This window comes from Theropithecus gelada, chromosome 6 (assembly GCF_003255815.1).
Source record: "Theropithecus gelada isolate Dixy chromosome 6, Tgel_1.0, whole genome shotgun sequence".
Lineage (NCBI taxonomy): Eukaryota > Metazoa > Chordata > Mammalia > Primates > Cercopithecidae > Theropithecus > Theropithecus gelada.
In genome coordinates this window covers 43,504,404-43,522,009 of record NC_037673.1, presented here as the reverse complement: position 1 = coordinate 43,522,009, position 17,606 = coordinate 43,504,404, and the positions used below count along the sequence as shown (strand labels likewise).

The following is a 17,606-nucleotide window of genomic DNA, read 5'->3' as shown; positions in this document are numbered from 1 at the left end:
TACTACTGTGGGAAAAGGGTTAACAAAACTTTTTCTCCTTCTGCATTGGAATTGGACTTTCCTTTAACTTTCTAGCTATGTTCCTCTAATACCGATATAAATCCACCAATGTTATAGACAACATTGCTTATGGTTAAAAAGTGACCCTGGTAGATAATTTGCATGTAAACTGGAAGAAACTATTAATGAACTGTAAATGTCTGCTGGGGATGCCTAGCTTTGGGTTTTCCTGACTACAGCACCTCTTGGAGCTAGACATGTTCCCTGCAGAGATCCTCAAAGCTATGCCTATGGCAACGTTATAAAAGATGACTATTGGCCCTGAGGCTTTTAAGCCAGGACGGCTCCCATGCTTGTCCAATGTAGGATTCATTCCCTCATATCTGAACCATTGCTAGGGGACAAAGAAAATAGATCCTGGGCAGCCACGTGGACTGCTGCTGCTGCATGAACTGCTGAAAAGACTGGCACCAAAGAGAAATGCCTCATGCCACCTCACTGGAAAGCAATGTTTTCCCGTCCCATAGCTTCATGGTGAACCTGATGCCACACAGGGCCTATTGTAGCCTTGCTAGGCTGAATGTTGAGTTGAATTCAAGGAGAACCCTATAGGATGTTGCAACTATGATTCTGTGGAATGCTGGTTTTCAAATTTTATCAGTGGAATCCTTCCTTTAAAAAAAAAAAAAAGAATCAAACTTGGAAGAAGTAACAGTGGCTCTGTCCTGCTTGAAATGGGAGCAGCCCAAAGAGCTGACACACTTCCACGGCCTCTTACTTTGCAGGCCCATATTCCACATCCTCTCGGAGTCTGGGAGCCCTTAGATCACCAAAGCAGATGCCTCAGATGCCAAGCAAAACAACTTGAAAACACACTTTATAAACGTCACTGATAGTCCTCCTAGAGCTGAGTAAGCCTATGAAAACCTGAGATGAGGAAAAACAAGAGAGGAACAAACCTGAGATTGCATTCGTCACAGACATTAGTGGTGAGTGGAGAGCAGGGGTCACTCCCCAGACGGTATGATACCCCACAATGCCGGCCAAGCCAAAAGTGGTCACCATCTGAGAAAAGGCTAGATTGGGAGCTGCAATGCCCAAACCCAGTATCCCTGTGAGACCTAGAGAAAGAAAGTAAAGAGTGTGTGTGAGCTGACATCCAGTTGTCTCAGTAAGATTAAAAGCACACCCATAAATATGTGAAACAGTCAATGCTTTTAAATTCCACTCCCTTGCCAGTAATGAGCAGATTTTTTAGACATTTGACAATTAAGAAGTAGGGGGATGGAGGAATACTGTGGACAAAACCCAACTTTCTGACCGCCACCCCAAAATAAGCTATAAAGATCTAGTAATATTTACGAGTTACCTTAATAACAATTTGCACATTTTCCTCTGTGTAGTTTGTCCTCTTCCCTGTTTTAACTTTTATTGACAATGCCACATATGTTTATACAAGCATTTTTATTCCCGATTACAGGCCTATAGAGGATCTACCAAAGCATTTTCTACTGGGGCAAGACACAACCTTTATAAGACAAGACTTTTATGAGGCCAATTTTATATCACTCTCAGATTTGGCTGAGGAATAGGGGTTTTAAAAGAGTAGGAAGAATTTCATTCACTCCAGCACCTCCCCAAAACATATGGCTTCCACCCACCCGGGACACAAGTTTTGCAATTGCTCCTGAATCTGGACTGGACTGTTGGCCAGGGCAGTCAGCTCCAGCCTCAACACCAAGTCAGCAAACAGGATTTTACAAAGAAAAGGAAAAAAAATACAAATTAAATTAAGAATGTGCAGAATACAAACAGCTCTGAACATACATCTTTAATTATCGCCTTCCTTGATAGCAAACATGTGGACAGTTGTTCTGCAACAGAAGAAAGGGTTACCTAGTGGTCAGTAAAAAGAAAATGACAGTGGGTGACCAGGGAACTAGAAGTTAACTTTCCTGAATAAGGTACCCTTTTCCTTGATGTAAACTATTACTTTGGAAGTGGCACCACTGAAATATCTAGGGATTGACATTAATTTTACATTAAATCATTCAATATGACTGTAGTTTTAATTTATTTTCCTACCCACATATCATGTATCCAAGGTTCCAGTGCATAGCCCATTAACCATCTGATTAGAGAGTTAGATACAACACTGTTTTCCAGTTAAAAATTAGAGAAGTTGTATAGGGTTGTGAATAAGAATATGTTTTCTTAAGTCAGTCTGGTTTGAATCCTGGTTCTGCTGCTCCCTAGCTGTGTCATCTCAGGCAAGTTACTTAATCTCTCTGTGCTTCAGGTCTTCATATGTAAAATTATCAACCCTCTCTGTCTTCATCTGGAAAAGAAAATAATAATATACCCACTTTGCTGAATTCTTGTAAAAAATAAATGAGCTAAGGCATGTGAAGTATTTAGCACAGTGCCTAGCAGTCACTAAATGCTAGTTATTATTATGACCACATTAGTCAGGAAGCACTACCTTATCATAATCCACGGTCCTTTGTGTTAGCCATCTGTGACAAAAACTACGTCATATACCTGAAGGTTTTCTTATCAACTATTTAATAAACTAATGTCTTTTCTATCATATATTTAGTAACATATGTCAGACTATATTTCTATATCTGTATAACAGAGGAAGAGAAAGGCTGATGAAAGAAGAGAAAGCAAATCACATTCTTTGAAGAATGCTGTTCAAATACATTTTTAATACATATAAAAGAAAAATGCTTATTTTTAATATAAAAGAGGGAGTTCAAGATAAAGAAAAACACATATAAGTTCATCCTTTCATTCACTGGAATATGCCACTGTCATATATATTAAGAAGCAATATGCCCTGATTCAAGAAATATAAGAGAAACCAAGAAAAATAAATCATTATATGTGCCTTGCTACATTTCCTTATGAATCTGAAAGAGAAATGGAAATTTACAATCCTACTCATAATATGTTCCATGTACAACACAATAACCTCATTTATTTTGTTTTTTTAACAAATAAGTGCAAGTAGGGACACTGCTTCATCTACTCACAGTGTTCACCACTAGAGGCTTTTTCAGTCATTTTGCTGAGACTTGCTCTTTATTCAAGGAGAGTTACATGTTTAGCTTTAAAACATCTGGACTCACATGGGAATTTGGAGGATGCTGAGTCTACAAGAATTCTATGTGCTTGGTGCTGGTCCTTAATTCTTTATAGTTTGCTTTTGTTTTGTTTTTGTTTTGGCTCTGAATAGATCTAAACATTTTTAATCCATTCTTTGAAAGAGAAACCAATTTAAAATCAAATATCCGTATTTCAGCCTCTAACAATGCTTAGCCAAAATGAATATTACACCACTTTACAATAAATTATTTAGTGTTTTCGTGAAGAATGAATTTTAAAACAAAGAATTTATGTTAAATTATAAAGAAAGAGCTCTAAATGAAAATATTGAATTTTTTTACAAGTTGAGTAACTCAAAATGTTAGTCACATGTTTAACGACTAAAGCCTATATTGTAGTACTTATTCTTTAAGGCAAACATTTGGTTCCCTTGTCTTACCCATGTGTGCAGATAATCACAACTGATATTTCACAAAAAAACAGAAAAAACATAATTATATTTATATGCATTTAACACCAGCACAATATGGCATACATCACTTCTCAATACATTTGATGTAGATAAAAGTAATCTCAGCACACTGGCAGGCCAAGGCAGGAGGATCACTTGAGCTCAGGAGTTCAAGACCAGCCTGGGCAACATGGTGAAGCCCCATCTCTACAAAAAAAAAACACACAAAAATTAGCTGGGCATGGTGGCATGTGCCTGTAGTCCCAGCCACTCAGGAGGCTGAAGTGGGAAGCTTCCTTCCTCAATCCCAGGAAGTTGAGGCTGTGGTGAGCCATAATCACACCGCTACACTCCTACCTGAGCAACAGAAAAAGACTCTGTTTCAAACATATATATAGTACGTATATTTTTAATATATATAAATAACTGTTTTTAAAATGTTTTCTGTAAAAGGAAAAATGTGTATTGCCTGCATATTATTTCACATGCTTTCATTCCAGTATTTAGCACACTGACTCTATTTATTGCATCAATAAATGTAATCTCCATTTCCGTAGAGGTGAGACAAGTAGTATGTTGCTGAAAAACCAAGTCTTTCAGGCCTGATTACTAATGGAATCCAAAAAAGACAACAGCATTTCATTTACTAATTTTGACAATTAATATATTGCTTGCAGGCCGGGTGAGGCGGCTCACGCCTGTAATCTCAGCACTTTGGGAGGCCAAGCCAGGCAGATCACGAGGTCAGGAGATTGAGATCGTCCTGGTTAACATGGTGAAACCCCATCTCTACTAAAAATACAAAAATTAGCCGGGCGTGGTGGTAGGCACCTGTAGTCCCAGCTGCTCAGGAGGCTAAGGCGGGAGAATGGCGTGAACCTGGGAGGCAGAGCTTGCAGTGAGCCAAGATCGCGCCACTGCACTCCAGCCTGGGTGACAGAGAGAGACTCCATCTCAAAAAAAAAAAGAAAAAATACATATATCTATATATCTATAGATATATGTGTATATATGTGTGTATATATATCTATATATGTGTATATCTACATATGTATATCTACATATGTATATATATCTATATATGTATATATCTACATATGTATATATATCTACGTGTGTATACATATCTATGTGTGTGTGTATATCTACGTGTGTGTGTATATATACACATATATATGCACATATAGATATACACACACACGTAGATATATACACACACACGTTTATATATATACACATACATATGTATATAACTTGCAAAATCAAACAATCAAGACTAAACCCTGGTAAATGGTATCCTCACCTGCTGTATATGCAGAAGCCGTTGTCATTGTCTTCCTGAAGGGTGTAATGGTAGCCGCTTTTTCAGCTTCCAGCTCAGCCACCGTCTTCTGTTTTACTGGGGCACCTTGAGGAATATTTTTCGGTGTGGGAGGTGGGAAAATCACTTTACCATCCTAATAGATATTAGAAAATAGTACATATTAAAAAGTCAATCCAGCATTTCAAAATTGCTTAAAGAATATACTTTACTATTTTTTAAAACCCTGTTCTTTTAAATATAATTTTATGTAAATATATAAATTCATACAATTTGTAACATCATTTTACATAAATATGTCACATGTGTATACAAATACTAATATCCATGTTACATATACATACATATATATGTAATTTGTACACGTACAGGACATATATGTAAGAATGAAAATCAAACCCTGAAAAGCAGATAAGTGGGGGGAATGTTTAATTTTTACTTTATTCAATTTGTTTGTTCATTCTGTTTTTCAAAAGCAGTGTATATTTTTGGTAAGTCATGTACTTTTAAGTCTTTGAAATATTTTTCTTTAAATCATTCTGCATTTACAAATAATTTTTATCAGCATAAACCTGGCATACCAATACCTTATTAAAATATGTCTCAATTCCAAAATAGATTTCTTCCATAAACAGAAATTCTAAAACAAATTTACACTAAAAGCACAGGAAGGAATAGACCTCTTTACTTACTTTCATCACTGCAGTTCCTCTGATGACATGACCCATCGTACCAAAGTCAAAGTCGTCTTTCACATCAAAATAAAAATTATCTTTGTCTGGGCTGATGGCCTTCAGGAGTTTGGTGATGTTGTTGGAATATAGGGTGCTGGCCTGAGTGGCCATTCGGCTGGGCAGGTCTGTGTAGCCTATGTGAGTAATTCCCTAAATGAACAAAATTACAGTCAAAAAAGTCTATCGCCCTACATTCACATTCATTCTAGAACAATGCTCATTCATATTCAATGCTAAGTTTTGAAATTATATATCTTTATAAATATACGTACCTACCCATAAACATAAATACATATTTCAACAGGAGCTTTAAATATGCCTATTTTTAATTTTAAAATTTCAGGCCTCAATGTCTCTAAATATTTAAAGAAATAAACACCCCCTCATAACTCACTTAAGATATGAGAAGTGATCGCAGATAGAAAATGCATCTTGCTATACCTTATGAATGTAGAGTTCTCCTGGCTTAGTGGTTTCAAAGTTTCCACCAGCCTCAGCAGCTAAATCCACAACAACTGAACCTTCCTTCATTGACTCAATCATTTCTTTATTAAATAAAACTGGAGCTTTTTTACCTAATAAAATCAAAGAAAACAGCACAAGTTATATTATCATTTTCTAATGCCTTAACGTCTAATTATTACAATAGTCTCTGGCCATTCAGGAATTTAACATCTGAAATTTTAACTCTTTCCAAGAGACCCCTAAAGACCATAGCATGGGTGAGACTAGGAATTCTCTTAAGGAAAAAAATACGATGAGTGTGAGCTGCAAAGGCAGTGTGCAGGAGGGAGCCATGTGACTGGCAAGCAGGCCCTGCCATCTGCTCAGCATGAGAATCTCAGCACTGCTCTCCCCCACCTGGTTTATACACCACAGCATTCACGAAGAGATCAACAGTTTGACTGTTTTTTTAAAAATGCATAATAATAAACCACTATGGAAACTATATGCACCCAAATTGAACAATTGGTAAAGGTCACCAATGTCAAGAGTACAGTTAATGCTAATTTATGAATTACAAAACAGAATATTGCCAATTATCTTAACATATGTCACCAGATTTTCTGACATATCATATTAACCTACCTTAATTTAACACAGAAAATTTTGAGGAGAGACAGGAAAATGCCAAGAGATCAAAACAGTGGAATCCTACAACTCCAAAAGGTTTAGGAGTTCCCTCATACACTTTTATTCCCACTCAACAATTATGTATTGGTGTCTATAGTGAGTCAAGCCCTATCTATGCCTGGTGCTGGGAATACAGTGGTAAATAAACAAAAAAAAAAAAGTCCTTGTTCTCATGGTGTACATTTTCCTTATTTAATAGTTCACCTTTTAAATTTGCAATGTGTTTTTAAGAAGTTCACTAATTCTTAAATAGAAGATGAAAACCCAGACCTTAGGACTTTTCGAGCTAATATACATCAATATGTTCAACAGGGGCTTATACTGTCAGCATACTATCGTGTTCGCATTTCCATAAAACAATAGAAATACCTAAATCAAAAGATAAAGGAAATAAACTTGTGAGATTAGTAGTATGGAAGTAGAGCATAGCCGGGTGCAGTGGCTCATGACTGTAACAATTTGGGAGGCTGAGGTGGGGAGCATCACTTGACCCCAGGAGTTCCAAACCAGATGGGGTCACATAGCAAGACCCCATCTCTACAAAAATAAAAAACTTAGCTGGACGTGGTGGCATATGCCTATAGTCCTAACCACCCAGGAGGCTGAGAAAGGAGGATCGATCACTTGAGCCCAGGAACTCGAGGATGCAGTGAGCTATTTTTGCACCACTGCACTCCAGCCTGGACAACACAGTGAGACCCCATCTCTTAAAAATATACATATCTTTTATAAAAAGAAAGCAGAGCATTAGTAGCCTGATTATCTTTAGCTCTTCTTTTGAAAGCTTTCAATTCTGTATTTACAGAATTTGATTCGAAAAGGAAAAATAACATTTGTAGTACATGTGGAAATAAAAGGTTGTGAAGATACAAGTGAGGTGTTTATGTAGTACTTCCTTCTTTTGCTACAAACTGTATAGTTTCGAGATAAAGTACAAATCCTAAGGCTCCTGGGACTGAATGCCTCTCACCCTGGGTGAAGTGCTTTTTCTAACATGCCCTCTCGAAACTGCACCATTGGATCTTCTTCTATTCCAGCCACACTGGGCTCACTACCACATGATTTGTTAGAAGATCTCTTGTCCTTTCTTTTGAGTTTCCAAGAAAGAGCAAGAATCAAGAGACATTTTGCCTAGAGACAATACCCTGAAGTTCTGGTAGTTTCACCACTTCTCAAAATTCTCCAAAAGTATTCCTTTCCTCTACCCTCCACACTATAATCTAACAAAGGCACCTTGAATACTTAACTAAACTTTACTCGACCATGAGAATTTGAGGAAGCAAACCACATCCATCTGAGGACTCTTCCCAAAATAAAGGTCATGCTGCTTGGCTCTCCAGTGATTTAAAGTTATGGATCATATGGCTACCTCTACATAGAGGGGCACATTTAAAGGGCTACCTGTACTTTCCAGGTATTTACTGTCATCACCATCCCCACCCCCTGGGGCCAGAGCCTCTTCTCGATTTACCAGCCATTGTTTACCACAGCTTTTCCTCCCACCTTATTTGTACCCAGCTTTGGCCAATGATTGCACATATTTGATTTGGCATCTAACTAATTTCCTCTGCCCTAGATATTTGTGATTCCTTCTTTCTCCTGAGACATCCATAGCTAAGGATCAGTCCCTGGACTGTATGCTACCACTTTGTGAGACATCAAGTGGCCAAAACCATTTTAGGCTCCCTAGAAACATCAAAATATACAACGCATTTATCTCCTCTGATTTTACTCATTCAACCCCACAAAACAACTGTACAGTGGCTAACACAACTTTGAAAAACACACGTACATGTTTGCATCTTAATAATGATAAGTTGGGTGTTTTGTCCCTATTATTGCTCAGAAATTCAATCACTTTTAAAACAATAGCATATTATTTCACATAGGTTAACTTATTTGGTGCACAGACTGAAGGGTATCACTATAACAAATTTAAAATTTTACTTAAGTCACACAAGAAAATTTAAAGACATGGAATTATTATAAGTAAAAAGCACATAACAAAATAGTATGTAAGTTTAGATCTATATTTATATACATGAATGTTTTATATATATATATAGATTAATTTATATAATACAATACATTACACATATTATACAGTTTGTAATAAATTCTATATCATATAACATTTAACAAAACCAGGGTATATTTGAGTGGTGAGGCTATTTTCTTCGCCGTGTTTTTCCTTATCTCCCAAATGTTTTAATTTTAAAATTAAAACATCTTTAATAAGGGCTACAGGGAATACAATCATGAATGTAACAGTGCAGCTGCCTTCAGGCACTCACATGTGGACTAATTTTTTGAAAATTCTGGAAAGTGCAGAAATAAAAATTGAAAACAGAAGGGAAAAAAATAAATCCAAAAAAGAAGCAAAATAGTAAATAAAAGCTCCAGATGAGCAAAACCTCAAAAGAATAGGTCCAGAGACAGAAACACTGAGAAGACAATTTCAAAATACTATCTTACCCTGGTAGCCTAATATAATAAAGTTTAATGCATAATAAATGCAGCATTACACAATGAAGAACAAAAGTAATATGATGATTAGTTAGGTATCTGGGTAAAAAATATCTACCCAAACCTAATACCATACATTAAACTCTAGAAATATAAGAATTAATTGTAAAAGAAGAGAATCAATTCATGAAGTGAAAGAAAAGAGGAAAAAGGAAACCTTGGTGAGTATCTCTCCAGTCTGTGGCTAAAAAAGCACTTCCTAAATTTAAAGCAATGAAGAAAATTACAAAAGAAAACATCAATAGATTTAAATATGAAAAATGTATATATTACAATTCTCAAGAAACAGACAAAAATTGATGAAAAGCCCACAGAAATTTCAATAAAAACAAAACACTATAATCCTATAGATAGGTGAACAATAAATACAAATGGAAAATTCAATAAAAACAGTAAAAACAAATAAAAGGTCACTCTTAGTATGATATGGAGAGATCACAGGTGATCTTTATTTTCTACTTTGTACTTTACAGCATCTCCAATAAAAGCCACATATCATTTTTATTTTAAAAATAAAATAAAGTACTCCTGGATAATCACAACCAGTTTCTCCTTTAAGTCAAGGAGAAGTGGCGGTTTAAGAGTTGGTACTATGAGAACTAGAAGAACTTAGAAAAACCCCAACCTACTTACTTACCAATTGAAAAGCCTGACTCAAAATCACCTGCCCTCCCTCCCTTCTACAACAAATGACGCTATGCAGTTAGGGCAGTCTTTCAAGGACTGTACCAAAACACAATAAAGGGAGACACGGGCATAACTATACATGGAATACAAACAGGAAGATGTGTCAAGTTTTTTACATGTATAACATGGAAATGAATATATCCAATGTTTACAAATTCTTCAAATATAAAGAGATGCCCTCTACACCCCAGAGACAGCTTGGTGAAAGACCTAGATATAAAAGACAAAATAAGCACATCATTCTGACAAAGGCCTATAAATAAAGAAAATAATAATAAACACATCAGGTATTTTGAGACAGAACTGCAAAAGAAACAGGAAAATTAATAAAAGAAGGCAGATGAGAGGCATTTTTAAAGCCCAGTTGGGCTTTTCCCCCTTTTGAAGTTCATTTCTATTAATTTTATCATTTATCTGCAAAAGATGAGATACACAAAAAGATCATTATATTTCCTAAACCAGCCCCCTTAAAAAAAATCAATCACTGTGACAGAATAAAATTAACAAGGAGAGAAAATTTTAAGAAATATTTTCTGACACAATACCAACTGTGGGTGAAGGATTTGGCATGATATCCAACTTTATGAAATATTTCTTGCTCCCTTCTTGTTTGTGGACATTAAGTTCCCCTGGAAGGGTTTCTCAGTTCCCTCTCAGAGGGACTTATTTCCATACTTTTGCCAAGAAAACTGTAGGACGTCAAGCTCTCACAGTCATCATTCAAATATTCATTCATTCATTGACATAACTAATACTTACTTAGTGCCTCCCATGTGCAGGGTGGATGGAGGAAGAAAAATTTTACTTAGGCTCTAGGGTCTAATATTTTACAACTAAAAGTGGCTGCATTCAAAGGTTGGTTAACAATTTTATTACTAGAAGAGTTGGGTATTTAAAGCACTCATGTAAAAATTTGAATTATAGTTTCCCGATTGGTTGGTAGTTATTTGGAGTGAATAAAGGTACCACAGGTTAGTGTAAGTCATCCTTGAATCTCCATGTGCACCATGAATTGACTGTAGACTAAAAAACTGCCTCACACAAGTGTACTATTTCTTGATATATGCACATATGGCTGTGATTCACATAAAATCATTTTTAAATGTTATTGAATTCATAGCATCATTTCTCAACCATGTATTTTCTCAATAAATGAATACTAAGATGCAGTTTTAAAAGTAGTAAAATGAGAAACTGCTAGAAAAACTAACTTCTGCTTTGTTTTTTGTTTTTTCTCATCTGTGACTTGAGAAAAATTACTAATTTCTAAAAATAGCTTTAACAACTCATTGCTATGTAGCAAAAGAATATATCATTAGCTTCTTTACAGCACTAAATTCAAAAAGAGCCGCACAGCTTAAACTAAACACCAAAGGCTAAAGATTTACCAGAAAATTCTGTAAGATATTATATCTTTTTGAATGAATCAGGCCTAACATGATAATCTGAAATCAATAAATTCACAGATTCTATCTTAACAGGAAAAGAACCAAACCCTCACACTTTAATCATACCAAAAAGAAAAAATAAATTAATTAATTAAGAAGAAACCACTAAAAATATTAAAAACAACAAGCCATGAAGATGAAATGGGTTTACCACAACATTTTATAATGATTCCAAGGAGCATTCAGCATTATTTACTGGAATTATTCAACAGTATGTAATCAGATGGGGAAATTCCTAACTTCCTGGTCTGTAAGGCATCAAATTAGAGGGTCTAAAAAAAAAACAAAACTTTCTGCTTTAACAAGTACATGAGATATTTAGCTCCACAGTAGCAAATAAATAATACGAATCATAGAATCTATTAATCCAAACCAAAATAGATTTCTCATGAACAAGTACTAGGCAGACAAGGACAATTTTTAATGTAATGTAGTCTCTACATTGACTAAATGTAAAATAGAGCAGGTAAAGAAAGATAGGCTGAACTTTATCATTTACATGGTAAGAAGCTTCATTATAACAACACAATGTTGCACTGAGTATTGCTAGTATCTACTCAGTATCCATTTTCTCCTTTTGTCACTATGCTGATTTTCATTTTTCCACCCAGTCCACGAGACATGACCTCAGAAACCACTTGTATTAGTCTGATCTCATATATTCTTTTATATATATATATATATATATATATATATATATAGAGAGAGAGAGAGAGAGAGAGAGCGCTGCCCAAGACTGGGTAATTTATAAATGAAAGGGGTTTAATTGACTCACAGTTCCGCAAGGCTGGGGAGACTTCAGGAAACTTACAATCATGGCAGAAAAGGAAGCAAACATGTTCTTCTTCACATGGTGGAAGGAGAAAGAAATGAGTGCCCAGTGAAGGGGGAAGCCCCTTACAAAACCATCAGCTCTTATGAGAACTAGCTCGCTATCATGAGAACAGGATGGGGGAAACTGCCCCCTTGGTTCAATTCTCTCCACCTGGTCCTTCCCATGATATGCGGGGATTAAGGGAACAACAATTCAAGATGAGATTTGGGTGGGGGCACAACCAAATCATATCACCACTCCAGAGGCAGGCCTGGAAGGTCTAAGGGTAATCTTATCACCTTATTAGTGACTGGTTCAGATATCCAGGTGTAAGTTGAGGTACATCTCATTGCCCTACCTACAAGGATTGGTTCAGAAATGGTCATAAACCAATCGAGGTTAGTATATAAATGAGGGAAAATTTGCTAAGGATTTCTGAAAAAGAAGTTTCCTTCTTTTTGCTCTTCAAGACGGTGCCATCAGCACTGGACTACCTCCTCCTCTAAATATTGTGTTGTACATACTGGAGCCTGAAATTGTTGCTGCCTTTTGCACAGCACTGAGGATGAAGCCAACTCAGAGACGAGAGCATGAAGGAGCACAGTCAGGGTGTCCCAGCCCACACTTACCCACAGCTATAACTGGACTTCGTTCTGTTAACAGAACCCAAGAAATCGCCTACTTTAAGGCAGGTTGTGTTAGAATTTCTGTTTCTGGCAGCTAAAGGCATCCTAACGGATCCATACCAAAAGCTCTTTTAGCATTTCAAAATCACTGATGGGGTTAAAGTACTGAGTCTTAAGCTTTTAAAATGTTACCAATGATAACAAAAGGGTTTTTATACATATATGTATGCATATGAGAATAAAAAATAATAGATTATGTAAAATATAGAATATGGCAAGAAAGTGCTGAACAGCTAATTCACTAATCCATTTTCTAATGAGTCTGATTTAGCCAGCCCCACAGTACATAGAGCAACCCCTCTACTCTGTTTATCATAGATATGAAAGCTGTGTTCATGAGCCTAAAGAGATTCTGGCCCAAGTTTAAATAGTCAAGCAGAGTACTTTATATGTGAGCTTTATCCCTGGAACTACAGGAAAACTTTGCCTGCATAATTATTTGTATAAAGAACCAGACAGAAAGTCAGGCTGGCAAATAGTTGGCTTTTACAAATTGGATGCCTTGAGATATTTCTAAATGTAATACTTATGAAATATGATTAGTCAACAGCATATTTTAGCAGATTAGAAAAATCCCTAAAGATCTATTTAAAGAAGAAACCTAAAAACAAGCTTTTACCTCATAATTAAAGAATATGTTTATAAAAATTTTGAAAGGATTAACTGAATAATACACCTCTCAGAGCTGCAAAATTTTGTATAAATAAAAAGCAAAATTAGTCAAGATTTTACCATGGTTTCATGGGTTACAAAAATTCTCCAAACTTAAATGGTAGCACAAATAAGGAAATACATATTCTCATAGAAACTATAGCATTCTTTGAATTCCCTCCAACATAAGTATAGATGTACATTAGCTACCAAAATCCTTTAAAAATTGAAGCAATAAAATGGTATTACACATTCTGATTTTATTATTTTGTTAACATGAAAGAATTTAAAAGTGTTTTTAAAAATAGAAACAGTGCTGCTTATTTTCTTTCTCATGTCTTTCAACTTAGGTCAGAATGAGGTTAACTGGGAAAACAGCCTTAATAAAATGGATATCTTCAGCAAATTCAGATAAAAAACAATTAAGTCATGTTTCTCCGCAGGGAAACCCATGCCACATTGCCATCTAATAAATACTGGTTATGTAACTTCATGGGTGGATTCATGAGGGACCATCTTCAACGTTCCACATAATCCTTGAGAATGTCTGGATTTTTACTGCAAAAGTCAGTAAGATTTGTAATCCTGAGTCCCATCCAGAAGACGAGGCATCACCAATGGAAGAAAGAATTACAATAATGTTCTCTATGCCCGGCCCTACACAGGGTTTTTTCTTCATTCCTCAAAACAACTTTGCAAGGTAGAAATTTTTATTCACATTTCAGAGATAAGGAATCTGATATTCAGAGAGACAAATCAGCTGTTAAGTAGTAGAACTAGAATTTGAATCTACTCTATCTGGCTCTAAATCTATGACCCTTCCCCTGATTTCCAATGAACAGATCAAACACTAACACATTAAATTACAAAGCAGGGAAGAGGAAAGAGGCTGTTAGCTGTGCACAAAAATCTACATTTGTTATGGGCTGAATTGTGGCCACTGCAAAATTCTTATGTTGACGCCCTAACCCCCAGTACCTCAGAATATGGCTGTATTTAAAGACAGGGCTTTTAAAGAGGTGATTACATTAAAATGAGTCTATTAGGGTGGGCCCTAGGACAACCTGACTGGTGTCCTTAAAAGAAGAGGAAATTGAAGCATAAAAAGAGAAACCAGGAATGCACACACACAGAGGAAAGACCATGTGAGGACACAGCAAGAGGGCAGCCATCCACAAGCCAAGGAGACAGGCTCAGAAGAAACTAATCCCACTGACACATTGACCTTATATATCCATCCTCCGGAACTCTGGGAAAATAAATTTCTGTTGGTTAAGCCACTAAGTCTGTGGTATTTTGTCATGGCAGCTCTAGCACACAAATACAATGTTCTCTTATTCCTGGGCACAGAGCTAGACAATTCCCAGCTTCCTTCACAGTTAGGTTTGGCCACGCAACTAAGTCTTAGCAAAAGAATGCAAAGCAGGAGTGATGTGTGCCATTTCCTGGCCTTCCATGCACACTCCTCCATCCCACTTTCCCTCTGGCTGGCTGAAATAGAGACAGTCCCAGAGCAACCTTCATAGCCTCATAATGATGATATGACTCATAACACTGTCATAACCTGAATCCCCAAATGACCATATGAAAAAGAGCTGCCCACCAATGTGTGAACCTACCTATTACTAAGCAAGATGTAAATTTCTGTAACATCGGCGCCATTATGCATTGTTGGATTAATCTGTTACAGCAAAACTCATAGATTTAGGGCTAGACCACCCTAACTAATACTGAAGCACAAGAAAGTATAGGGAAAATGTAAGGAAGGAGATACAGAAACGCACATGGTAGGGAAGTACTAATACATTAGCAGTAATGCTATTTGTGTTGCTTTGCCAAAGACAGCCTCAGCCTCCCAATCCTTTACAAACCAGGGAAAGCCAGGAAGGAAGCATAATGCATACCAATATTGCAACATGCTTTTGGAGAAATAACAAACCAAACCAAAGTATAACTATGCCATAAATTATTCCTAACAGAACATTTGCTAAATCTAGCCCAGTCACTCACAAAATGTGCTCAAATACACCCTAAGAACAAGACTGATAAATAGCAATGGAAAAGTCACAGTTTTGGCATCCTCCACTTGAGGACAAGTTGCTCTATCTGCATTGAAAGCTATGAAGAGGTGTGTAGACAGCCTGTGGTTACCAACCCTTGATGTTGCAATACTTAAGTTTCTCTCTGTTCTTCAAAATGTCTTCAATATCCTCAAAACAGATGAAACTTTATATAACAATATTACAAAAGTCTATATAATCATAAAATACATTGAAGGGAGGGAATTACAGAACATGAATCAGATAACAAAAAAAGTAATATAATTCCAAAAGAGTTGGGAATCACCGATCTTATAGTTTTGTCCTTTGTGATCACAATGCATACAGTTTAATAAGAGAATGAATAATAAATCCTTACTTTTGGCAAAAACTTTAGTCATCAAAAACAATATTTCTTTGTGGAATTACACAACTAGAAAGTATCAGTTATTCTTGTATCAATGATTCTCTTGCCTGAAAGCACAAGTTTCAACAATTACCATGGAAAGTCATTCTTTTGCACTATATTTCCACTCCATATGAAAGATAAATTCAACAAGACGGATGGAAAACAAATGTTGATTTTCCAGGAGACTGCAACATCTCAGGTTCATACATGTAAGGAACTTGTATATTAGAGGAAAACACCTCCCACCCAATTCTCCAGAGACATGGAAAATTACCACAAAGGTCCACACCCTTTAAGGGGTATATTTTATAGATCCCAACAAGTATAGATAAAAACAAAAAGTATGGCCACTCTAATCTGGATTGTGCCTAAAAAGAGACACAAGTACATATGGCGTAAAGTATTTTAATCAACAATCGAGCAATGAATATGTTCCTTCCTCTCTGACACTTTCTAATTCCCAAACAGCTCTTCCACTACTTCCTAATTCTATCTCCTGAGAGGTCTAGCTAGCCAACCACCTCAAACTGCAGAATGGGCATGTGTCCCAGTTTTGAATAATTTAAGGAAGTTAAGTTCCCAGGCTTAAATTAGCTTCTGCAATATTCCTATCCAAAAGTGAACCAACAGAGTGTTCTATCAGAATTTGTAGATACCACTGAAAAAAATGAAAGGAACTGTACCAACCGAGACCTAAAGAAGGTATCCAGAATTATTAGTTCAGCAACCTTTGCTAAGCCACCATTGTGTACAAAGCACTATGCCAAGCACTGGCATAAATCAAAGACTCCTGCTGCACTCAAAGGGAGACAAGATAACTAAGGAATGATGGGACTAAGCACTGCTGTAATAGGAAGAACAAGCAAAGTGCTTTGAGTGCAGGAAAAAGAAAAAACAACACTACTGCTGAGCAGGAGGCAATAGAAACTGTGGAGGATGTCGTAATTGAGTTGAGTAGGATTTCAAAAAGCAGGCAAGGGCAAGGATAGTATTCCAAAGAGAAGAAGCAATATGTGCAAAGGCAAAAAAGTATCTTGGCCCATTTGAGGAGATAATAGCAGTCAATATGGCTGAAATCAGGCCCAGAGAATAAGATATTAGTTTAACACGAGACCCAAAAGCTAAATCAGGACCAGATAATGAAAGTCAAGAAATACCTTCAAGGAATGCAAACTTTATACCACAGATAATTGGGCAGTGGGAGACTATGATCCAACTCTGTTCAGTTTAGATGGTTTGCTTCATATAATGATGCTGGGAACCCAAGTCGCCCAAGCTACTGTCATCATTGCTAAAAATCCAGGCCTTAGAATAGCTATGGTTCCCCTAAATTAATAAGGACTAGACCTATAGCTGGGAAGCTATAGGACTTTAAGATGCTCATGATTTTTTAATTAAGTGGTCATCAGAAAGATTTTAAATGGAAAAGTTGGTTTCTGTCAGGTTAAACTTAGCATGTGCTCCATAGTTCTCTTCATTCTCATTGGAACTTAGGTGAAATTTGCCCAAGACACAGTTAGTGCAAAATCACCATGATTCCTTCTCACCCCATACCATACTCCCCTCCCCAGCGTACTTATCGGATTTTCAACCTG

General features: G+C 36.4%; 1 protein-coding gene across 4 annotated transcripts in view; it reads right to left on the bottom strand.

The window, feature by feature from the left end:
• Positions 1–17,606, bottom strand: part of NNT (nicotinamide nucleotide transhydrogenase) — a 97,995-nt gene that overhangs the window by 51,101 nt on the left and 29,288 nt on the right. For all 4 annotated transcript variants that reach the window (XM_025388010.1, XM_025388009.1, XM_025388011.1 and 1 more), the window contains 4 exons: positions 6,059–6,192; positions 5,576–5,767; positions 4,866–5,019; positions 960–1,121 (listed from right to left, as the gene is read on the bottom strand). In XM_025388010.1, the coding sequence (XP_025243795.1) occupies positions 960–1,121; positions 4,866–5,019; positions 5,576–5,767; positions 6,059–6,192 (642 nt within the window). The remainder of the gene's footprint in view (positions 1–959; positions 1,122–4,865; positions 5,020–5,575; positions 5,768–6,058; positions 6,193–17,606) is intronic.